Source organism: Chelonoidis abingdonii, chromosome 1 (genome assembly GCF_003597395.2).
Source record: "Chelonoidis abingdonii isolate Lonesome George chromosome 1, CheloAbing_2.0, whole genome shotgun sequence".
In the NCBI taxonomy this organism is placed as follows: Eukaryota; Metazoa; Chordata; order Testudines; family Testudinidae; genus Chelonoidis; species Chelonoidis abingdonii.
Window position 1 is genome coordinate 28133341 of NC_133769.1, and position 25035 is coordinate 28158375.

Consider the following 25035-nt stretch of genomic DNA (forward strand, 5'->3'; position numbering starts at 1 on the left):
AAAGCGATTTTATAAAACCGATAATATAAAGTCGATTGTGCGTGTCCACACTAGGCACATTAATTCGGTGGTGTGCGTCCATGGTCTGAGGCTAGCATCGATTTCTGGAGCAGTGCACTGTGGGTAGCTACTGTAAAATAATGAGGCCAATAATGTCGATTTCCGTCCACACTAACACTATTCCGATATAGTAATATCGATTTTAGCATTACTCCTCTCGTTTTGTAGGAGTACAGAAATCGATTTAAAGAGCCCTTTAAATCGATATAAAGAGCAGTGTAGTGTGGACGGGTGCAGCGTTAAATCGATTTAACGCTGTTAAAATCGGTTTAACAGGGTAGTGTAGACCAGGCCTTAGTATAAGGAATGGTTGAGTCTCTTTTCAGTCTTTTTGTAATGATTTATGGCTTTTGGCTAAGTTGTGTTATGCTGAGCACCAGCACTAACATGTAGTATAGAATGGATTTCTTTTTTGCTAAATTTCATACCAACCTATTGAAAATAATTATAAATAAATTGGGGGAGGGGGTAACTTTCTGCACTGGAAGCTTGTTTATTCATGCTCAGGAGCGGGAGTAAGGACTGGATAACATGGAAAGAAATGGACATTTCTTCCAGTGAAATTCATCTTATTTCTTTTGATTTGTTCGCATTCTCTGAAAATGAGTGCATGTCCTTTTTTGTTTGTGCTTCTTGACTATTATACAAATAGACTACCTCCAGGAAGTTACCACTCTGGTTACCCTAAAATTAACATAACTTTGGTAGTAGTTATACCCATGGTTTCAGTTGTACATGTTAATTTCTTCGGAGCACATGTACAGAGGAAGAAGTATAACATTCAAACATTCCATAAACAGTTTGCTTCTCCATAGTCATCACAAAACGCATAATGTAGCATATCAAAATTTTAGGAGCAAATATTATTCTCAGCTGGAAAGACTTAAAATGTCTACTCAGCCTACCAAGTATGAGTAGATTAATTACCATAAGCATATTAACTCTTATCTTATAAAATGCTTCTAAAAACTGCAGTCTAGCCTTGGCGCCTATGAGGAAAGGTTATTGAAAGAGGGAGCTGAGAATAGAGGGTTTCCTTCGATTTTTCCTATTTATTTTTTTCAACTAATTAAATGTTTTGGATGGTATGCTCCTTTCTGTAAAGGTGCTAGTTAGACATGTGGAGTAAGGATAGTAACTTGCTTTGTGTATCAGCAAATTCCTGTTCAAATGGTATGGATGCCAGGGCTTAAATTAGGGAAGCAAAATTGCGTTATTGCTTATGTGTAAGAACTGGTGAATTTTCTACTTGCAGCCTACACCTTTTCCCTTCCCTTTCTCAAATTTGCAATTAGAAACATGACTCCCTCCTCCAGACTTTCACTCTGTGTTGCTCAGGGAATACCTTCCAGTGATCATGTATTGATTCCCTCTACATATACAATGGAAACTGCAAACAGTCTTAATGTGACTGGATCCCCAAGTTTTAAAACACTTAAAATGTAATGGTCCTCTTTTTGTTGTATTTTATAGTCACTTTTATTTGGAGAAAGTGGGTTTTTTTTGTGTGTTGTTATCACTGATGATAGGCTCTATCAAAATTAGAGGCTCTTGCCTATCTTTCTATCCGCTTCATTTGCTTGTTGGATGCAAGTTAAATTTTATTCCTCAAGCTGTGGATTTATCAGTTATAGAATCATAGAAATGTGGGGCTGAAAGGTACTTCGAGAGTTCATCCAATCCATCCCTGCACACTGAAGTAGGGCCAAGTATCTACCTAGACCAGGCCGGCACAACATGCAGCCCGCAGAGCCTCATTGTGCGGCCTGCGGGGGGATTCTAAATCCCCTGCACACACCACTCTGCGGGCAACCCAGAGCCCTTTAAATCTCAGCTGCAGCCGGGATTCAAAGGGCTCTGGGCTGCCTGTAGAGATTCCTGGCCATGGCTGAGATTTAAGGGGCTCAGCGCTCCCCGCCGCTGCGGCAGCCCAGAGCCCTTTGAATCCCATCCGCGGCTCCAGCAAATGGGCTGGGGCTGGGATTTAAAGGGCTCGAGCTCCCCTCAGCGGCAGGAGCTCTAGGCCTTCTAAATCCCTGCCCCAGCCCTGGAAAGCTCCAGTTTCCCCCAGCCATCGGAGCCCCGGGCCCTTTAATTTGCCTCTGAGGGCTCCCAGCCACCTCTTCAGCTGGGAGCCCCTGGTTGATTTAAAATCAAGTATCACCTCCCCACCCCCAACGTTTCTTTTTTGCCCACAGCTGTTTTGGTGGGGCGGCTCTGGGGAAAGAGGATTTGTTTCTGCAGGGCTGGGCAGTCCTAAAGCGGGGTGTTTTCATGGGGCCGTGGGGTTCGGCCCTCAGCTGTTTTCTTTGGAGTAATGTGGGCCCTCGGCGCTTTATGAGTTGTGCAGGCCTGACCTAGACCATCCTGGAAAAGTGTTAGTCTAGGCCAGGGGTCTCAAACTCAGTTTACCTTAGGGCCAGGACTAGTCCTCAAATCCTCCCAGCAGGCCAATAATGTCACTGAAGATGGTGTTCAGAAAGGAACATTTTCCTAATATCTAGCTTAAATCTCCCTTACTGCAGTCAGTGGACCAGGAGAACAGTTTGCTCACCGTCGTCTTTATAACAGCCCTCAGTATATTTGAAGTCTGTCAGGTTCCCCCTTACCTCCCTCAGTCTTTTTTCCTTAAGACTAAACACACCCTGTTTTTTTAACTTTTCCTCATAGGTCAGGTTTTCTAACCCTTTTATCATATTTATTGCTCTCCTGTGGATTCTCTCCAGTTTGTCTACATTGTTCTTAAAGTATAGTGTCCAAAACTTGATATTACTCCAGGTGACAACTCACTAGTGCTGAGTAGAGTGGGACAGTTACCTCCTGTGTCTTCCATGTCACACTGCTGTTAATACACCCCAGAATATTAGCCTTTTTCACAGCAACATCAGATTGTTGGATTGTTTTCAATTTTTGATCCTCTATAACCCCGAGATCCTTTTCAGCAGTACTGTCACCTAACCAGTCATTCCCTTGTTTGTAGTTATGTTTTTGCTTTTTTTCCATCCTAAATGTAGTGCTTTGCACTTTTCTTTATTGAATTTCATCTTGTTGATTTCTGACCCGTTTTCAATTTGTCAAGGTTGTTTTGAATTCTAATCCTGTCCTCCAAGATACTAGCAACCCCTCCGAGCTTGGTGTCATGCACAGATTTTATAAGCATGATCTCCACTGTGTTCTCCAGGTGATTAATGAAACTGTTGAATAGTACCAGACCCAGGATAGACCCTGCAGCACTCCCTAGATACGTCCATCCAGTTTCACAGCAAACCATTGATTATAATTCTTTCAGTATAGTTTTTCAACTACTTACGCACGCACGTTATAATAATTTCAGCTAGGCAACATTTCCCTGCTTTGTTTCTGAGCACGTCATGTGGGATTGTGTTAAAAGCCTAACTGAAATCAAGATGTATCACATTTACTGATTCCCTCTCCATCCACTAGACTAGAAACCCTATTAAAGAAGAAATAAGGTTGGATTGGCGTGATTTATTGTTGACACATCCATGTTGGCTATTACTTATCATTCTGGTATTCTTTAGAGGCTTACAAATTGATTGGTTGGTAATTTGTTCGAGTATTTTTCTAGGAATTAAAGTTAGGCTGACAGGTCTGTGGTTTCCCAGGTCCTTTTTGTTCCTCTTTTTAAGAACTGATGCTAAGTTTGCCCATCTCCATTTTGGTCCTCCATGAGCTCTCAAAGATAATCACTAATAGTTCCAAGATTGCTTCAGCCAGTTCCTTAAGTATCCAGCGGTGAATTTTGTCAGTTCCTGCTGATGTGTATACATCTAACTTATCTAAATGTTGTCTAGCCTGTTCCTGCTAAATTAAGTTGTGTGTTCCTTCCCCCCTGTTGTTAATATTAATTGTGGTCACAACCTTTTAGAACCTTTTAATGTGACCTTTTTTATTACATGTAGTTCCACCATTTGGAACATAACAGGTGCAAGTCATTTTTTTTTTTTATTATGGCAAAATATCCTCAGATTTTTTTGGACATGAGTTACATAATCACAGTATCTATTTGTGGTGATTTGCAAACAGTTTGGTAGCAGTTGCAAGTGATTTCAGTTAAGTTTGCCAAGAATGCAGTTTCTTCCAACTGAAGGCCAACCACGTTGTTCTGCAACTCAAGTCTTTACCAGCTCTGAGTTTTAGAAGCCCAGTGTTGGAAGTCCAGTCTTCAATCTACATGACAAATGAAAATGCTACCAACTTGCTATTTAAAATGACCTGCAAAGGAGAAAATAATTTGGCTTTTTCCCCTCTTTTTTTTATGATGTATGAATAAGCAGAAGGTTTGAAAGCTTTTCTGTTTCTGCTTCATTTTTACATTAGATATTCAGGTCTTGCAAACTATTCTTGAAAACTGGTTGGATAGAGAACTACTAATTTTATGATATGCTGAAGATGTGAAACATGAATTTTATTCAGGCTATTTAAAGCTGTAAATTTCTATTTAAGACATATGATGCAAAAATCCTTAAGTATTCCAGCCCCTTTAAGTACTAGAAGAATCAATAGCTAGAAGTTAAAACTGGGCAAACTGAACTGACACTTTTTTTAGAAGAGTGAAGGTGATTAACTAATGGAACAAACTACTGAGGGAACGTGGTGCTTTCTCCATCTCTTGAAGCCTTCAGATCAAAACTGGATGTCTTTCTGGAAGATTTGGTTTAGTCAGATACAAGTTATTGGGCTCATCATGGGAGTAAATGGTTGAAATTTGATGGCCTATGTTGTATGAGAAGTCAGGTTGGATCATCTAGTAGTCCCTTCTGGCCTTAAAATCTATGAAAAGAGAGAGTTGGAAAGTTCCCAGTGTATATCTGTGTCATTGAGTCCTCCACCAAAAACTTGGAAGGAGAAGACTTAACATTCCTATTTTTAAGGTCTTGCTTACATGAGAAAATTGTAGTAATTTAGAAACTGATATAGTTAAATTAATTCAACTTCCTTCTGTGGAAACTCTTAGTTAGAGCTGAGTGCCTTATGTCATCTTAAAATAGGTAGGATATACCTCATTATACACTTAGAAGAACATCAGCTTTAATCAACTTGTATTCTTTGTTTAAAAAAAAAAATAGTTTGAGGTATTGAGTCCCCTCTGAAGTTTGACTATGTCAAGGGCGGGAGGAAACAGTGAAACGGCCTGTACAAAGTGCAGTTAAATGCACTAAGTAAAATGTGAAAACAAACTTCGTTAATTTCTTCAGTTTTAGTCTTGTGTTTGAGGTGATTGTGCTGTTTACTTCCTTTTAAGGTCTCCATACACTGGGCAAAATATAAATAAATCACTGGTACTACCAACACCTATCACTGTCATCTCCAAAAAGCCTTATATTCTTATATACAAATGAAAGTCCAGGTATTGCAACATATAGAATACACTAACTTGAGCAAGATTTTACACCACTTGTACTGGTACATCCTACAAAGGTGAATTGGAAACCTCACAGGTTGCAATCTCACCAGTATAGCAGGTTCTCCTTGACTACTTTTGAAACACCATGCATAATAAATATGACACACGAAAATAAAAATATTTAAATTTTTATTAGAAAAAGAGTAACAATATAAATCTAGTGAACATCAAAACAGACCTGTCTTCTGCTACTATACAACAAAATCTAAGTAAAGTTAGAACACTGACTACGTTACTATTTAAAAAAACTTACATTGAAAATCTAAGATGGCAGAGATGCATTTCCCATGCATTGGACACCTGAAAGATGGCTGATGGGAGGGGAATTAAGGAACGTTATTGAAATGCCGTAAGAACACAAACCAGAAAATGCCCTCCCTCCACTCACCTCCAAAAAGAAAATCTTGTATCTCAGACTTACTACCCTATAGATGTTCCTCCCACCACTTGCCTTCTAAGGGACAGGAACATATCTCTTTTAATGGTCCTGAGAGGAACACACGAGGAAGAAAAAAACTATTAGCCCAACTGAAAAAGCAGGCCTGGAGTCCCTGCTCAGTCAAAGTCCCATCAAAGCAAATGGGACATTCGAATTGGGTCCTACACAGTGGCAGTTTTTAAAAGAAAAGTTTAATGCAATATCAGAAGATATGACTGTTTGCTTGTTGCCTCAAGCACTTACAGTAGTGCCAGGTTAAAAGATAGTGGGAGAAGAGGGTTCAGATTACTTTTTGCTATCGCTTCATTACATCAGTAATATAAGGACATAGCATCACACCATCTCCCCACACTTCTTAAAAAAACAACGCATAATGACTCTTTTATGGATAACTCATAGAACCTATTGTTCTCTAAGATGCTGAAGTTGAGATCCTACTAGGGCTCAAAGCAAATTAAACACTCAATAGATGAGAATATTCACAATGTTGAGAACAGTCACTGTGACTCTAGGTAACTTTTTTTTTTTGTTTTGTTTTTTGTTTTTTTAAATAAAGAAAAAAAAAGCTGCCTTACTTCAAGGAATAAGCCAGCCACTAACTGATAGGAGTTAGGAAAAAGCTTTCCCTAGGGGTAGGTTATTCATTATTCTCTGCATGGTTTCTTTCTCCTTTATCTGAAACATCCACTGGACTACTGGTGTGATCCTGTATGTTAGTTCCTGTAGTCCAAGCATCTACTCTGAAGAGATGCATAAAGAATCATCAGGTGGGTATATTGGGAATATCGCAGTGTAACAGATGAAGAAATTTCTAAATCTGGACATAGTGTAAATAATTTCTCCTTCTACTTCTCCAGGATGTTACAAAATGTGCAACCATACCTGCACCAGTTTAGTTGCCTGGTATAGATGAGTGGCTACCTTTCCCTCCCTGCTTCCCTTCCCCATGCTGAGTATCTACCCAGAGTAAGGGCAGAAATGTCAATCCGTGGCTGTTACAACATGAAGAATTCCTTGAGTATTGTTCACAAGCAACACAGGTTTTGCTCCTGAGCTAGCTGGGGATATATGCAGGTGTTGCAATGGCAGTACATTCAGCTCTTGGTGATGGAATGCCACACTTCTGGAGGAGTAGTTAAACGTACCACGCTCAGATACTACTACAGCTGTCTTTGCTGAAATAAGGAAGGCTGCTATGTCCTGTAATTTTAAATGGTGGTGATAAATAATGAAAGGATCGTGAAGAATCTCTCTTTGTGGAAAGTATAACATAAGAGTTTTAGATCAGTTATACAAAGTGGATAAATAGATCTGTCTTCCTCTTAAAAGGAAAGTTCTTTGGCTGTTATATAATCAGTGAAATTTATTGAAGTTCATCAGTTTTCTGGTTTTATTCAAAGTGGTTGAAATTGGGCCAAGAATTTAAATGACTAGTTTGCCACTAAAAGACCTATAAATAAGTGGGGTGTGTGTGTGTGTAATGTCGCCTGACCTGTGTCGTCCCCCCGCCCCCGTTACAGCATTTTTGAACTTAATGGTTTTGAACCACTGCCTTTTCTGTTTACATCACTGCTGAATATTCCTCCTGCAACCCTCCCAATTACTTTTCTGCACTATTTGGGCACCTCTTGAATTAATGCCACAGTCACAGCAAAAATCAGCCTAGGTCATTAGTCACTGGTAATCACATTTGTGACTTTGGGACACACATTGGCATAAATCCTGTAGGTTTGTGCATCTTCAGAAAACAAATCTGTTATCTACTTGCTTTATTGAACATTTTATGGTTAGTAGTTTTTATTTTCTTAAGTCTCAGTTTTGCCAACCACATTTTATACTTCCTCTTATAACCATTGTCCAGACATGGGTCACTTAGTCCAATCCAAATAGCTTGTGTACATAATGAGCTTATTGTTGGATAATCTTAGTTGCTTTGTGCAAGAAAATAGACATGATAGCACGTGAATCAGGTGGCATAGTTCTTCTTCACATCCTTTGCACCCCCTCTTTTGTTTCAGCCTCTGCTGACATGTGGCTTTCCAAATCTTTACAGTTTATTTTTTGACTGGCTGGCTCAACAACACTGAAAATGACTGTCAAGGCAAAGTCACATTCAGGCTATAATAACTCTAAAATGTTACCACTGAACTTCTCTGTCCCAAACTGTTTTTCAGGATAGGTTTTCCTAGTTACATTCTGATGTTAATTTATCAGTATTGCTGCCTAGGGTCAGGCTGGTTCAGGGCATAGGTAATGTGAAGCCTTTCATTTTGTAGTTGCTAGTTCAGATCAATCTGAGATTGGCAGAGACCCAACCCAATGTTGTTACCATTTGATGGCTGTCTAATTTAAATGAGCCGATCATTGTGTCAATCGAGTTTTGGTATGAGTTGGCACTCTTTTTGAAAGTCTCAGAAGGGAGGTAAGTAAGTGGAAATTGAACTTTGTTCAATTGGAGAGGTGGTCCCTCCAGTTTAATGTTCTAGCATAAAAGTAGGATAGTGTGAGAATTTGCTGCTGCTGCCTGTTATCTGTCTATCTTACGTATTTGCAGTGCATCCATCACTGTAAAGTTTGATGTACTTTTTCTTTGGTTAGAGGACTTGATTTTCTTGGTCTCTCAGGAACAATAAATTCATTTTAATAAAGTAAAAATTCTTACTGTTCCTAAGGTGTTGTCTCTGCATAAAGTACAGTTTGGTATCCATGGGATCCGACAAAACATAACCTACTATACTTCTGTAAACACTCGGAATTAGCTCCATGAAGTAGGTGACCTGACTTCTCTACAGTTAGTATCTTTGGTAATTTGTGTAATGGGCTAAAAAAGACATAATCTTCTCCAACAAGAACATGAGAATTGGGAATGCTAAAATATCTAGAGGCCTTACTCATCTCATAAGGAAGTTTAATATGATCTACTCTAGACTTTTTCTTCTTGTTTATTAAATGTGTCCTTCTAATCTTCCAAGCATGTGCACTTTTAAAAATACAAAATATTCTAATTAGATCAACATCAATGTGAAGTCCTTCCCAATCCGCCTCAGGGAAATTCTTTGGAAACTATCCTTGTCAATAAATTAAGATTTCGATTCTGTTGAAAATGCCTGGTCGCTAGTACACTCCCTTCAAATCAAAGGCCAGTTATTTTAAGTTCCACAGTTGAGCTTAATTGTTGTGGTATCCCATGAGGAGAAAAGTGGTTTTAAAAATAGCCAGAGCCCCAAACCTTTACAACTTTATGGGTCAAAAGCAACAGCTCAAACCACTCTTAAACAAACTGGAAGCAAATGTAATTTACTGGGCACAGGAATTATATGCTTCATCCAGAAGCACTGCTCAGCAGTCTGCATTCTGCACAGTCAAATTTTTGAGGCTAGTCTACAGGTGCATTGTAGTAGTTCAGTGTGGAAGTAAGGAAGACATGGTAGCTGTGCTGAAGTATATAGCTAAAAATAAAGAAAGATAAATGGAGAAGTGCCATCAATTTGAGTTTAAGATCTCACCTCACTTGGCTAATCACTGCTGGATAAGTTACTGCTGACTCAGTACATATTAACTTACTACTTTTTAGTTCTGTGGAGTAGGAACAGTACAGTGATATAATTCTGTTCACCCCTTCTTTTGCTCATACTCTGTACTTTTGTGGCACCCCTGTAGAGGGGAAGAAGAGAGGGTTCGAAGTGCAGTGTCATGGAGGTCAGACTTTGAGTTATGTATGAGTCAAAATAGATTCTCTCTCACTCTTGTTAGCCATATTGACTCTTCAGTGCTTGCCAGAGTAAAATGTAGCAAACTTATTTTAATTAGAACCCATAGGAAGATTTGTACAATATATACTATTCAGAGTTGTACTTGAATAACAAGTAAACATTTTGTTAATAGTCAAAACTCTTGTCTAACTCATCACCTGAAGAATCTGATCTTTGTTCCTTAAGCATTCATGAGTTACCTCACCTCCCTCCTTCCTCATTAAAACTGAGTGGCTTCACTTTTTCAGTTTTGCATTATTTGCTTATAAACCAAGAGTACAGTAGTAACATTGAGCCTAAAGGTTCAGCAGTCATTTTAATACATGTTAACATTTTATTATTCCATCTGAAATGTTACATAACTATGTTTATAATCAGACTATATGAAGTAACAGAGTCCTGTGGCACCTTATAGACTAACAGATGTGCCAGTCTGTAAAGTGCCACAGGACTCTGTTGCTTTTTACAGATCCAGACTAACATGGCTGCCCCTCTGATACTTGAGACTATATGAAAGCTCTTCAATGAAAATAATTAAAAATAACATTGTCCTGTTTTTAAGGATCTCTCTGAGTCTTAAATTATCACATAGAATTTGGAAGAGTTAGGATACCTATCAGTTATCCACCACATAATAACGTTCTTCTTCCTTAGTTTGGTTATTTGTTGAAAATTGAGTGGGTAAGATGAGATTTGTGGCCACATTAAGTTATCTGGTGATGTACACAGTCTGTTCTAATAATGGCCAATTTTGAGTGTTTGTGGTGGTACATATAACTGTACACCTCTACCCTGACACAACGTGACCCTTTTTAATATGAATTCAGATATAACGCGATAAAGCAGTGTCCCGGGGGTGGGCTGGGCTGGGCTGCGCACTCCGGAGGATCAGAGCAAGTTTGACGTAACGCGGTTTCACCTATGATGCAGTGAGATTGTTTTGGCTCCCGAGGACAGCGTTATATCGGGTTAGAGGTGTTTATATGAACAGAATGATTTTATTTTTAACAATAACAGTTATTCAAACAGGGTGATGATAGTTTTGTTCATTTATATAATCTGTTTTGTATGCAGTCCTTTACTTTTTAATTCTAAAACTTTGAGGTTTGATCCTATACTCTCCGTGTTCATGTTTAGATTTTTGCCTCAGATTTTTTGATTGAAAGTATAGGAAAAAAGTTTCCTTCAGAAGTATTTTAAGTTATATGAGAGCTGTCCTACTGAAGATGTTTGTTTGTTTGTTTGTTTGTTTAAAAAAGTCCATGCTGATAGGGTGATATACTAAACTAAAGCAAATTTTCAAGCTTTGTAATGTTTGCCATAATCTGAATATTTTTTGTCTTCATGCTGATAACAAAATGGAATTATTATAAGATGTCTTAGCACAGGGTGCCATTTTAAAACACAGTATGGAACTACCCGCTTAAAATGATTTGTCTTCATTGTTTTTCTTATTTTTATACAGGGTTTGTGGATGCACTTAGATGTTTGCAATGAGCACTGTGGCTGGCATGCCCCAGTGTTTTGGATACCAATGCACAGGACTCCGTAGTAATCGAATTTATCAGAAACGAACGTCATGAGCATAGTGATCCCGTTTGGGGTTGACACAGCAGAAACTTCTTATTTGGAAATGGCTGCAGGCTCAGAGTAAGTATTTTTAACAAAACGGCTAACTTTGTTGTTTTTTCTTTTTGTGATGGGCATTTTTTAATAGAGCTAAGCAGACTTCCAAAATGTTTTTACTTAATTGTTTGAATTTTTAATAGCTATTTTTATTCATCTTCTTAAGCTTTATTTTTTCTTCACATCAGTACTCCTTTCTTTAAAAAAAAACAAAAAAAAAACAGTATTTGTCAGCAGTTCAGTTTAGCAAAGGCGATACGATAGTTTTAAATAAAATATGCTTTACTGCTTTAAATTTTTTTCTCATGTTGATCATTTTGGGTTCCTTAAAGAATGCAATAAAACCTATCTGGTTGTGTTTAGAGTCACAAATGTCTCCTTTGGTGCATGGAATTACGTACATGAAATACTGATAATCCATAAGGGTGTTTTAAAAAATACATTTTCATAGTTAATATTCTTAATTTTGTTATAATGCATCCAGTTAATATTTATTTCTCTCTCAATATTTTAGTCTTTCTATTTGGTAATCCATTGTTTTTGCTTTTTATAGCTGAAGTGGCTAGCTTAAAGGTTTAGGTATATGTGTGAAATAACTAGACCGACGCCTAGGAATCACAGGTTCAGCTAGGCCCTTTATCTTTCTGAGGTAGATAAACTGCTCAAAAATCCATTTGCTTTATTGGGTGTCAATCAGATGATACCTGAAGTCTGGCCCAGTCTGTCTTTTATAAACACTGAAGACCTCATTGCACTCCTCTTAAGAGTCCCATGATTCATAGAATCATAGGATTGGAAGGGACCTTGAGACGTCATCTAGTCCAGTCCCCCGCATTGATGGCAGGACTAAGTATTATCTAGAGCAGTGGTTCTCAAACTTTTGTACTGATGACCCCTTTCACATAGCAAGCCTCTGAGTGCAACCCCCTTAAATATATTGAAACATGTTTTTAATTTATAAACACCATTATAAATGCTGGAGAAAAAGCGGTGTTTGGGGTGGAGGCTGACAGCTCATGACTCCCACCCCCGTATAGTAACCTTGCAACCCCCTGAAGGGTCCCAACCCCCAGTTGGAAAACCCCTGATTTTGTCTGTCCCTGACATGTGTTTGTCTAACCTGCTCTTAAAAATCTTCGGTGATGGAGATTCCTCAGCCTCCCTAGGCAAGTTATTCCAGTGCTTAACCACCCTGACATAAAATTTTTCCTAATGTCCAACCTAAACTGCCCTTGCTGCAATTTAAGCCCATTGCTTCTTGTCTTATCCTCAGAAGTTGAGACAAATTTTTTTCTCTTTCCTCCTTGTAACAACTTTTTTCAAGTACATCAAAGGTTAGTATGTCCCTTCTTAGTCTTTTCTTCTCCGTACTAAACAAACCCAGTTTTTTCAGTCTTCCCTCATAGGTCATGTTTTCTTGACCATTAATCAGTTTGTTGCTCTCTGATTGGTTCACATCTTTTCTGAAATGTGGCACCCAGAACTGGACACACTACCTCAGTTAAGGACTAATCAACATGGAGTAGAGTGGAAGAATTGCTTCTTGTGTTTGCTTACAACACTCCTGCTAATACATCCCAGAATGGTGTTTGCCTTTTTTGCAACAGTGTTACACTGTTGACTCATATTTAGCTTGTGATCCACTATGACCCCGAGATCCCTTTCCACACTACTTTCTAGGCAGTCATTTCCCATTTTGTATGTGTGTAGCCAATTGTTCCTTCCTAAGTAGAGTACTTTTCATTTGTCCTTATTGAATTTCATCCTATGTACTTCAGACCATTTCTTCAGTTTGTCCAGATCATTTGAATTATAATCCTATCCTCCAAAGCACTTGCCACCCCTCCCAACTTGGTATCGTCTGCAAACTTTAGAAGTGTACTCTATGCCTTTCTCTAAGTCATTGATGAAGATATTGAACAGAACCAGACCTAGAACTTATCCTTGTTGGACCCCTCGCGATATGCCCTTCCAGCTTGACTGTGAACAACTGATGATGATTGCTCTCTGGGAACATTTTTCCATACAGTTATGTGTCCGTCTTATAGTAGCTCCAGCTAGGTTGTATTTCCCTAGTTTGTTTGAGACGGTTGTGTTAGACAGTATCAAAAGCCTGACTAAAGTCAAGGTATATCACATCCACCACTTCTCCCCCATCCGCAAGGCTTGTTACCCTGTTAAAGACAGCTATAGGTTGATTTTGGCAAGATTTGTTCTTGACAAGTTCATGCAGACTGTCACTTTATACCTTGTCTTCTAAGTGCTTGCAAATTGATTGCTTAATTATTTGCTCTATTCTCTTTCTGGGTACTGAAGTTAAGCTGATTGGTCTGTAAGTCCCCGGGTTGTCCTTTTCCCCCGCTTTTTATAGACTGGCACTACATTTAACCCTTTTCAAGTCCTCTGGAATCTCTCTCATAGATTCATACACTCTAGGACTGGAAGGGACCTCGAGAAGTCGAGTCCAGTCCCCTGCCCTCATGGCAGGACCAACTACTGTCTAGAACATCCCTGACAGACATTTATCTAACCTACTCTTAAATATCTCCAGAAATGGAGATTCCACAACCTCCCTAGGCAATTTATTCCTGTGTCCAACCACCCTGACAGTTAGGAACTTTTTCCTAATGTCCAACCTAAATCTCCCTTGCTGCAGTTTAAGCCCATTGCTTCTTGCTCTATCGTTAGAGGCTAAGGTGAACAAGTTTTCTCCTTCCTCCTGATGACACCCTTTTAGACACCTGAAAACTGCTATCATGTCCCCTCTCAGTCTTCTCATCTTCCATTACTTTTTGAAGATAATAGCTGATGATTCAGATATCTCCACAGTCAGCTCCTTGAGTATTCTAGGGTGTGTTTCATCAGGCCCTGCTGACGTGAAGACATCTAACTTGTTGTATTCTCGCCAGTCTGATTTAAAAAGATGTCCTTGTTGTGTGGTGTGCTGACCACCTGGTTGCCACTCTCCACACCAAAGGTAGCTGCATATCCATGATGTTTGTCGATTTCTTTTGGGATGAAATACAGTACAAAATATTTTCCATGGAATACAAATGACTGGGTTTTTTTGTTTTTTTTTTTCCTGTCATTTACACAAAGTAGTAGTATCAGGACCATCCCAATAATCTCAGCATGTCTAAGAATAGGATTTGTTGATTTTTTGTGTTTCCTCTTTTCTCTTCGCATTAGCAGAGTATGTAGCAATGTAACGGGTTTTGATTTTGGTTTTGGCGGGAGGTGAGAGAAGTAACACCCCCCCAAAAAATCTTCCCTTTAAAGAAAGAGAAGGTCTCTGTAATGCACAGTATAATATATATGCTTATAAATCTTAGCCATGATTATTTTTAAAAAATGAAGTCAATGGGAGATGCTAGTTATTCAGCATTTTTGACCGTCAGACTGTTCATTTCAAAGCCCAACTTTAGTCACTTCGTTTTTAAAAAATATTAGGTCACATGTAAATTATATTTAGAATCCAATAGGAAAATAAAATTTGTAACTTGCAAATTTATAACTTGTAAATTATAACTTGTTAGTTGTTTATCTTTCTAGTCTTTTGAAAGAACTTGCATTTTGAAACTTACCAATAGACTGTCAGTCACAACGAATATAGATTAAATGTTCTTAATCTCTTTCCTTAGGAGTCTTGCCCCCACCCTCCTACACACACAGTTTTAATTTTGTCCTGTTGAAACCATACAGCTTTCATGTTTTTGGACAGTTTAAGAACATATTTGCATGGTTTAGGTATTTGAAAAATAGACTAGAATTTGTTTTTACATATTTTCTTTCGCCCTTCAGGTCTTCTGAAGAACTTCCAAAGTAATATTTTTATTAAATAAAGGCAGTGGAGTTAGGTTTCATCAAGATGGATGAATTGGCCATTGTAAACTTGAAAAATGGCTCGCATGTGTCCTTTAACATTAAAACCTCTTGAATCAAGGGGGGAATTTTCTCTAAAACACAAGGGTTGGTCATAATTTCTATGAAGAGTGAAATGAGTTTTTTCTAGCTTTCTCCTGGAAAGCTTTTACAAACTGGGCCTAAGAAGACGTTTGTTAGTGTGCCTTTCTTGAGGGTATCTCCTTATGTTGTGTAATCTATCCTTTTATATTTAAGACCATGTGACGGGAATAAGTGGCAAGAGATGCACAAGCATATGCAGTCAGTATTGTCGGCTGGTTGACATGCCACTGTTTGTCAGGAAAACCAAAGGATTCTAAGCTGATCTTTTAGTGACAACAGGGAATCCAAGACTTGCTTCAGCCAGAGTTCAAAACAGAGAGGCTTCCAATAGCCAGAATGCAGAAGAAGGAGTTCTAGGTTTTCCTGGTTTTGAAAAAGCAAAGAGCCAAAGAAAACAGCTGTCTGTCTGTGTTTTTGTTTGTTTGGTTTTTGTATCTGTGCTCTGCAAACTCTAGGGACATTAGGTGTCTGTTTTTAGTTGTGCTGATGAGATGTCATGTGTTCATTGGTGGTGATGTTGATGAACTTAACTGTTATCACGGTTGCAACGGCTTCTGGGGGTCAGGGACAGGATTTTAAACTCCGGATTTGCTGGGTGCTTTGTGGGGCATCTGGAATAACTTAAAATTTGCCATTCTTGAATTTGAACATCAAAATTCATTTAGTTTTGTGGATTTGTCCAGGATCATGCACAAAAAAGTTCTGTTTTTAAAATAAAATGTAGAAACAGTCTTCCCCGTCGCTGTCAGAAGAGGACTGCTAAGAAGCATGAGGCAGGTAACATCTAGTGGATTTCCATCCTATAAGGGCAGTACCTATGCCCCTTATTGAAAGAAGCAAATGTAAAAACTGATTAGCTCTGATTTGCAATTGCTGAGCTCTTAAATAGGGTTCAACAGATGGAAAATAAGTAGCCAAGAAAGAAGAAGCTATAGAATATATAGAAATAGAAAGCAGTTTTATTTAGTGTTCTTTGATCATACTGGGTGAAAGCTTGTGCGCATCACAATTAATTTGTATTATGTCAACTTACAATCAAGGGGAAAAACGGAATACGTGATAGTTGGTACACAAGAACGGGTTTAACTGTTGACTATTCTAGTATTGTAATAAGGACCACTGGGAAATTTTAGATTGACATAACCACCTCCCCCCACCCCACACACACAAACACAGCTTATTTTTAGAGACTGACACTTTGGACATTGATTGCATCAATAACAAAGATAGATTCTTACTGAATATACTTTGGGCTTATTCCTAAGTGAAAGGAGTCAAACCAGTTCCCTGTAACTTGACAGGCTTGTTTCTGCTTCCTAAGATGCTGAAATATGGGGGAAAACAAGGAGTGGCAAACTTGACTATGTGGGAGAAAAATCTTCATTAAAAAAGGAGATCTGGAAATTTAATCATCCTTTCTCCTACCCTGCCAAATAGAGGGCTCAGGCCTGTAAAAAGAACACTATTGTAGTTAGTTACTAGAACAGTACGCATAAAGTTGAATATAATTATTATACTATTCACTTTGAACCTATTAAATGTTAAGGTTGTGTGTTTTTTTTTCTTTCAAATTAAGAGGGAATCACAGTTGATGGTGAAATAAACTGCATGTCCTCCTGCACTCAAAAATAGTTAAGCACTGTAAAGCAACTGCCTCATTAGGCCATGTTAATGGAGAATCTATATAACAAAAGGCATTATCTGTGTTATGGGTATATATCTGAATTCCTCCGGGTGCCTCTACAAAATCTGACACTCACAATTGTGCAAATACAAGACAACATGCTTTAATATCCGGAGTACGATAGACATTATAAACAGTTTTCAATTTGATGTGAAGAACACTAGATGGACTGAAAGTGAGTATTCAGGAGAAGAGAATTGTTAAAGTATATGCCTTTAGTGGAAAAGGATCTTGGGATAGTAAGAGTCTAGCCTAATTTTTCTTGCTCTGAAGGGACAGAGAGCAGTTGAATAGAGTGGCCATATTAAGGGCCTGAAATGCTCTTGCTGACTTACAGGAAGTCAGTGTAGTTCCAAGTATCAATGTTGAATATTCATGGTCAAGTGCTTGGGAAGTCACTGCCATGTTCCACACTCTGTAGATGGCTTTCAGAGTTAACCCCAAATAAAAGGCTTTACTATAGTTTAGCCTAATGGTCACTGTACATGGGTCACTGTAGCAAGTTCTACATCTAGAAGAAAAGGGAACTTTGATGCTTTAGATGACTTCCTTTTTTACTTTAATTCATGACTACTGTGGATATCTGGTCTTTCAGGGGCAGGTCATGATAAAAAGTAGTATAGCTATCTTGCAAACCGTGTGAGAAATCGGTAAACAATTGCCAGAGATCAGGCAATGTTCTCTACCTAGTTTTGCCCATCCAATACCAGCTGTTTTGTATTTTTTAACTAAAGTCTTGCAATACATTTTGTGTGAAACACAATACGTTGTTATGCATCATATTTTCTTATCTGGGTTGAATTTTAGCCAACCAATGTTCATATGAATTGTAGTGCAAAAACCTGTCAAATTGTTGTACATACTATAATAAAAACTTGTTTTTCCAGAAATTTGCAAAGCTGCTGAGGCACACTAGGAACAAGTGGTTTGAAATAGTCCCCCCTGCCCCTTTCCCTTTAATAAGTAAATGCTGCTTTTGAGTTTATAAGGCTATGATAAATGACCTTAAACTTTTAGGCTGGGACTTTCAAAGGAGCCTAAAAGAGTTGCGATCCTAATTACCCTAGGCTCCTTTGAAAAACTGTCTTAATGAGTGTCACAGTATTTTGACATCCACAATTAAAAAAACAACAACAACCTGTTGAGCCCCCAGCTTTCATATAAACTTTATTTTTAGTGTTTAAGGGTGAGAACCACTCAGATTAACTTTTTATAATGAACAGTCAAAACGATCGTGGAAAGAAACGGTCTGCTTAACCCCCTTTTCAAACCGCTTAGAAGAAAACGATTATCTTTAGTTAAAACTTTTAACCATGATTCATATTGTAGATAATTTGAGCCATAAGCCGATTGTCATGGTATAATTCCCTACCCTGAACCTTAGCATCCAAAAGATGGGGTACCAGCATGTATTCCTCTAAGCTCAGTTACCAGCTTAGTATTTGTAGCGCTGCCACCAACCAGGAATTCCAGTGCCTGATACACTCTGGTCCCCCTAAAACCTTGCCCGGAGAACCCCAAGACCCAGATCCTCTGGATCTTAACACAAGGAAAGTAAACCCTTTCCCCCACCGATGCCTCTAGGCTTCCCTCCTGGGTTACCCTGGAAGATCACTGTGATTCAAACTCCTTGAATCTCAGATCAGAGAGGAAAATTCACCTTCCTCCCTCCTTCTCTTTCCCCCCCCAGACTCCCTGAGAGAGAAAGTAATCCTAACACAGAGAGAAATTAACTTCTCTCTCCTCTTCCCTCCTTTTCCCACCAGTTCCTGGTGGATCCAGACAAGTCCTTGGGGTCTCACCAGATAAAAAAACAATCAGGTTCTTAAACAAGAAAAGCTTTTAATTAAAGAGAGAAAACAGTAAAAATTATCTTTGTAAATTTAAGATGATTAGGTACAGGGTTTTTGGGCTATAGACACTGGAATACCCTCCCAGCCTAAGTATACAAGTCAAATTAAACCTTTTTCGCAAATAGCAAAATACAAATTTGAACTCCTTTCAGCCAAATACACAGTTGAACTCCTTCCAGCCAAATGCACATTTGCAAATAAAGAAAACAAACATAAGCTTAACTCGCCTTATTTACCTAGTACTTACTATTCTGGACATATAAGAGCCTGTATCAGAGAGATTGGAGAGAAACCTGGTTGCACGTCTGGTCACTCTCAGAACTCACATAGAACAACCACCAAAAACCAACAGCACACACAGAAACTTCCCTCCCTCAAGATTTGAAAGTATCCTGTCCCCTGATTGGTCCTCTGGTCAGGTGACAGGCAGGCTTACTGAACTTGTTAACCCTTTACAGTCAAAAGAGATATAAAGTACTTCTGCTCTATTAACTCCTACTATCTGTTTATGACACCCATAAAACAGAGTTTATGGAAATCTTGACTGATAACTTTAACAGCCTTGTGGTATGTTGGTTTATTTCTTATTAATCATTTTTATTTAATTTCACTAGGGCCGTTTGCTGATAGAATGGGGTAGTTTAAGGCTGTATAATAATTGTGTTAATTTCTCAAGTGATCTAGTTCTAGATATGCAAGTTGTCTGACCTAACACCAGAACTGACACTCTTAAATGTGGCTTAATTTTTTTTTTGTGTAGCTGAGAAAATCTAGTACTATTTTCTAATAGGAGAAAATCCTTTAACCCATTGGAAGATTAGGTTTTGGTGACCATGTTTTCTAGCCTGAACACTTCTGAATGTTTAACGGTTTCTAACCACTTAGCAGTCTGTCTACTGATGCAGTGGAATCGCATCATAGGCGCCTTTAACTTAAGCGCTCAGCAATACAAAAAAAAAGGGAAGGGGGAATAACAGTTTAAATACTCGGAGGGGTAGCCGTGTTAGTTTGGATCTGTAAAAGCAGCAAAGAGTCCTGTGGCACCTTATAGACTTAACAGATGAATTGGAGCATGAGCTTTCGTGGGTGAATACCCACTTCGTCGGATGCATGTAGTGGAAATTTCCAGGGGCAGATATATATGTATGTGCAAGTAAGAAGCAGGCTAGAGAGGTACAGTTTAAATACTATACCTGTAGTGAGGGCGATTCTGCTCGCCATTCCGCTCAATAAGCATTTGACTATACGTGATTTTTGCCTTATGGGCTGACTTCAGAACTTAACCATCGCGTAATATGCGACTCCCCTGTAGACCACTTACATGTACATGACCTCACCCAAGGGGTTTTGTGTACATCATGGAGAAGAATAATTTGGTCAGAATCTCACTCAAATCAGTAAAAACCTGTGATTTAGGCCATAATACTGAGTGCTAATTTGTTGGGGTTTTTTGGTTTGTTTGATTGTTGTTAAAGTCTGTATAGGCTGCTGGTCTGTTTCCATATCCCAGGAAGGTCACAATCTTTTCAAGCCCTTCCTTCAGGGTACAGTTTATTCAGCAAATACAATAAATCAGTTCAACATAGTTTCACACACAAACCCAACCTTCTGCAAGCCCCTTTTCCTTGAATCTTTCCCCTTGCTCCAGGGCTTTCCCCAGGAGACCATTTGCTTTATCTAGCTCTCCTTTCCAGCTGAGCTACTTGACCATCTCAGTTGGGAGGTTGCTTATGAGAAACTTGAGGCTGAGCCCAACTCTCCTTAAAGGGCCAACCACCCTGTGACATTGTCTCTCATGCTGTGCAGGTGTATAGACAAACAACATGACAACACGTTTCAGTTGTGAAGTTTGAATGTCCCTAAGTACTGGGGAAGTAAACAGTAAAAATAAGATGATTCCATTGTTTATAAACTCCAGGAGTATGCTGTGTGTGGTGGGTTTTTTTTGTTTTTTTTTTAAAGTATTGCCTGGGTCAGGGCAGATGCATGGTGCTGTGAAGCTACAGAATGGGGCCTGTTTAAAAGATTTCTAAATATAGTGCCTCAAGTGCATATCTTTGATATCAAGAACACAAATGAGGAATGCCAAGTCATATATTCTTGACCCTTTTCCTCTTGAAAACTCAAATTTTTGCAAGATACCCACAATAAGAGTCTTTGAAATCCAGTATTTTTAAAAAAATTAACTGAACCTTCACAAAGTACATTGATGTTATTCTTGACTGCACATTGGATCCACTCCCTACTCCTGTATCACCCTCTCTTGTTCTGTCCCACATGAAACTTAATCCCTTGTCCTCCAGTCACTTATATACATGCTGAACTTCAAACCTGAGTTATCCAACTTAAATCCATAGGAATAGTCACAGCCTGAACCTGGGTTACTAGTATTAAAATGGGTAACAATAACCCTTGGATTTCTTTGTTTTCTTTGGTTTTTAACTTTCATGTTTTTATTTTGAAGTTGCTGCTTTCCACTGTTTTATGTGATTATATGGATGCTTGTTATCGGGACAGTCTCATTATGGGAGCCAAGTCCACCAATTATCCCCAAAGAACTACAATAAATAGCCAACACTTACAGAAAGTGGGATTTATTGTCTGAATTAAAAGAGAGCACTTCAAATCCCTTGCGAAGCCCAGTTACTCTTTGGACTCCAAAATGATTGTGTGGAATGCACAGACTGCCACCTTCAGGGTATATGTTGTAAGGAAGAGCAGGAAATTTTGGTGATTAGGCTCTTAAGGACTTTTGATTAAGTGTATGTTAATATCAGTATCTTTCACTGAATTATCTCACATTTAAGAACTTGACATTTTTATTTTTGTGGCTCACAATAATGGTATCTAACAAAGAAAAGCTTCTGTAATAAACTTTAGCATTGCTGAAATGTAGACTGCATATTAAAATCTTTTTTTCCAGGGAGTTTTGGTATTCAGATTGCCTATTAGACCAAATAGTTCTCCAGTTACTAGGGAAAACAAACAAGATCCAAGTAATCCCTGGGAAAATGCACTATTTAGTAGAAAACAGGATAGACATGCTACTCCTTTCACTTTCAAAAAGTATTAAAAATATTCTGTTAGGAAACAAAGTAGGGGTAGGCAACCTATGGCGGGCTAATTTTCAGTAGCACTCACACTGCTTGGGTCCTGGCCACCGGTCTGGGGGGCTCTGTATTTTAATTTTAAATCAAGCTTTTTAAACATTTAAAAAACCTTATTTACTTTACGTACAACAATAATTTAGTTATATATTAGAGAGAGACCTTCTAAAAATGGTCAAATGTATTACTGGTATGCGAAACCTTAAATCAGAGTGAATAAATGAAGACTCGGCACACCACTTCTGAAAGGTTGCCAACCCCTGCCTTAAAGGATGGACAGCAGTCTCTTGAATTAGGAGAGGAGGATATAAAGTGACTAGAATTCTGGAAACGTAGCTAGGCTGTACTGGGCAAATATCCACTCCTTGTGAGAGTTTTGAGTATACAGATCTTCAGGATTAGTTTTAGTTCCATTGCGGTAGGACCCCAACTAGAAAATATTGTACCTTCAACATGGCATTATGAGGGTAGTGGAGAATCTGACATACCTTTTCAAATTTGTTTTCTTTCTAGAACATAGGTTCATAACCCTAGGGATGATGGGAGATTACAGTTCCCCAGATGGGGGAAGGATGCCCCAAAATGTGTGTTACATTGTATGGAAAAGGTTGAGGATCACTGCTGCCCTCCTCTGGTTTCTTTACTGAACAACCTCTTTCATCACTCCCTTTCCAAAATGAAAAGGCAATGAGTGACTAGAAAGTTATTGTAGTAGAAGGTATGTCAGAGAGTAAATATCTTCCGGCTAGGAAATGTTTGTGTTCTTCCTTAACACATCTTTTCCATTCTCAGCATGTATTTAGTAGCAAGAGTCCATTATTCTGTGAAAAATATTCTGTTCAATTGTCATTACTTTTAAAGGAAAATTGTGGTGCAGTTGAGGAGATATAGTATTCGTGTGTGTTAAAGATAAATGTTGAAGTTCTGAAAGAACCTTGATCTAAGTATTTTCAAATATTTACATGGTTCCTGTGTGATTGATTGTGTATATTGTTGATGATAGACCTGGTTCTGTGGAATATCCAAAGCAGTAGACAGTCCTGAACTGAAGAATTTACAGTCTATGAAAGCTCTACAGTATTCTAATCTCCCTTTATTCTAAAGTTGCCTTCTAATATTTTGTGGCTGTACAAACTTTAATGTTTAATTGTTTGTTTGTTTTTCTTTTCACTGTTACTATGTGTGGAAAACTGGCTTGCATAAAGGGAAACTGATTAACTAAATAACTATACATAAGATGAAAAGTTCTGATATATTCATGAACTAAACAAGTTAATACAGTCATAGATACTAAGGCCAGAAGGGACGACTGTGATCATCTAGCCTGACCTGTATAACACAGCCTATAGAACATCCCCAACATTATTCCTAGAATATATCTTTTAGAAAAAACATAAAGATGAGAGAGAGTGACTGTTTTATAACAAAAGGTTAAAATAATACAGAAGTATGACTTAAGTAGTCAGTGTTCCTCTACCAAAACTAACTTTGTAGAACTCTTCATGGCACAGGGCAAAAAGAGTGTGTGTGTATATACGCTATTTTCTGTTGGTAATTTGTAATTACAAAGTAAACCAGAAGAAAAAATATGCACAATATGAATGTTTGTTTAAAACAAAAACACAACCCCCTAAACTAGCTTTAAGTGCCCTCAATCCATAGAATCATAGAATATCAGGGTTGGAAGGAACCTCAGAAGGTCATTTAGTCCAATCCCCTGATCAAAGCAGGGCTAATCCCCAACTAATTCACCCCAGACAGGGCTTTGTCAAGCCTGACCTTAAAAACCTCTAAGGAAGGAGATTCCATCATCTCCCTAGGTAACCCATTCTAGTGCTTCACCACCTTCCTAGTGAAAAAGGTGTTCTTATTCCAGCCTTATCAGATCTCTTTTGGCCAATCCTCTAATTTGTCTAGGTCACTCTGAATCCTATCCTTATCCTCCATCTTATCTACCACTCCTCCCAGTTTAGTGTCATCTGCAGACCTTGCTGAGTTGCCATCCTCCAGATCATTAATAAAGATATTGAACAAAACCGGCCCCAGGACCAACCGTTAGGGCACTCCGCTTTGATACTGGCCGCCAGCTAGACATGGAGCCATTGATCACTACCCGTTGAGCCCGGGGATCTAGCCAGCTTTCTATCCACCTTATAGTTCATTCATCCAATCCATACTACTTTAACTTGCTGGCAAGAATACTGTGGGAGACCATATCAAAAGCATTGACAAAGTCAAGGAATAACACATCCACTGCTTTCCCCTCGTCCACAGAGCCAGTTATCTCATCATAGAAGGCGATTAGGTTAGTCAGGCACGACTTGCCCTTGGAGAATCCATGCTGACTGTTCCTGATCACTTTCCTCTCCTCTAAGTGCTTCAGAATTGATTCCTTGAGGACCTGCTCCATGAATTTTCCAGGTACTTAGTGGAGGCTGACTGGCCTGTAATTCCCTGGGACCTCCCCCGATTGCCATGAGTTTTCAAAGATAATGGCCAATGGCTCTGCAATCACATCTGCCAACTCCTGTAGCACCCTTGGATGCAGTGCACCGGGCCTCATGGACTTGTGCTTGTCCAGCTTTTCTAAATAATCCTGAACCACTTATTTCTCCACAGAGGGCTGGTAACCTCCTTCCCATACTGTGCTGCCCAGTGCAGTAGTCTGGGAGCTGACCTTGTTTGTGAGGACAGAGGCAAAAAAAGCATTGAGTACATTAGCTTTTTCCACATCTTCTGTCACTAGGTTTCCTCTCCCATTCAGTAAGGGGCCCACACTTTCATTGGCCACATTCTTGTTGCTAACACACCAGTAGAAACCCTTTTTATTACTCTTAACATCCCTTGCTAGCTGGAACTCCAAGTGTGATTTGGCCTTCCTAATTTCACTCCTGCATGCCTGAGCAATATTTTCATAGTCCTCCCTTTTCATTTGTCCAATTTTCCATTTCTTGTAAGCTTCTTTTTTTTGTTTAAGATCAGCAAGGATTTCACGGTTAAGCCAAGCTGTTCGCCTGCCATATTTACTATTCTTTCTACTATTCTTCCATGTTTTGTTAAATAATTTTTTAAACACATATCACTAAACCTCCTTTTGAATGATCAGTATATTAGAGTTCA

The 25035-nt window shown here is 38.7% G+C and overlaps 1 protein-coding gene across 2 annotated transcripts in view; it reads left to right on the forward strand.

The window, feature by feature from the left end:
* Window positions 1–25035, forward strand: part of KMT2E (lysine methyltransferase 2E (inactive)) — a 124672-nt gene that overhangs the window by 9136 nt on the left and 90501 nt on the right. For both annotated transcript variants that reach the window (XM_075064625.1, XM_075064629.1), the window contains exon 2: window positions 11145–11329. In XM_075064625.1, coding sequence (XP_074920726.1) covers window positions 11259–11329 — 71 coding nt within the window. In that variant the 5' untranslated portion in view covers window positions 11145–11258. The remainder of the gene's footprint in view (window positions 1–11144; window positions 11330–25035) is intronic.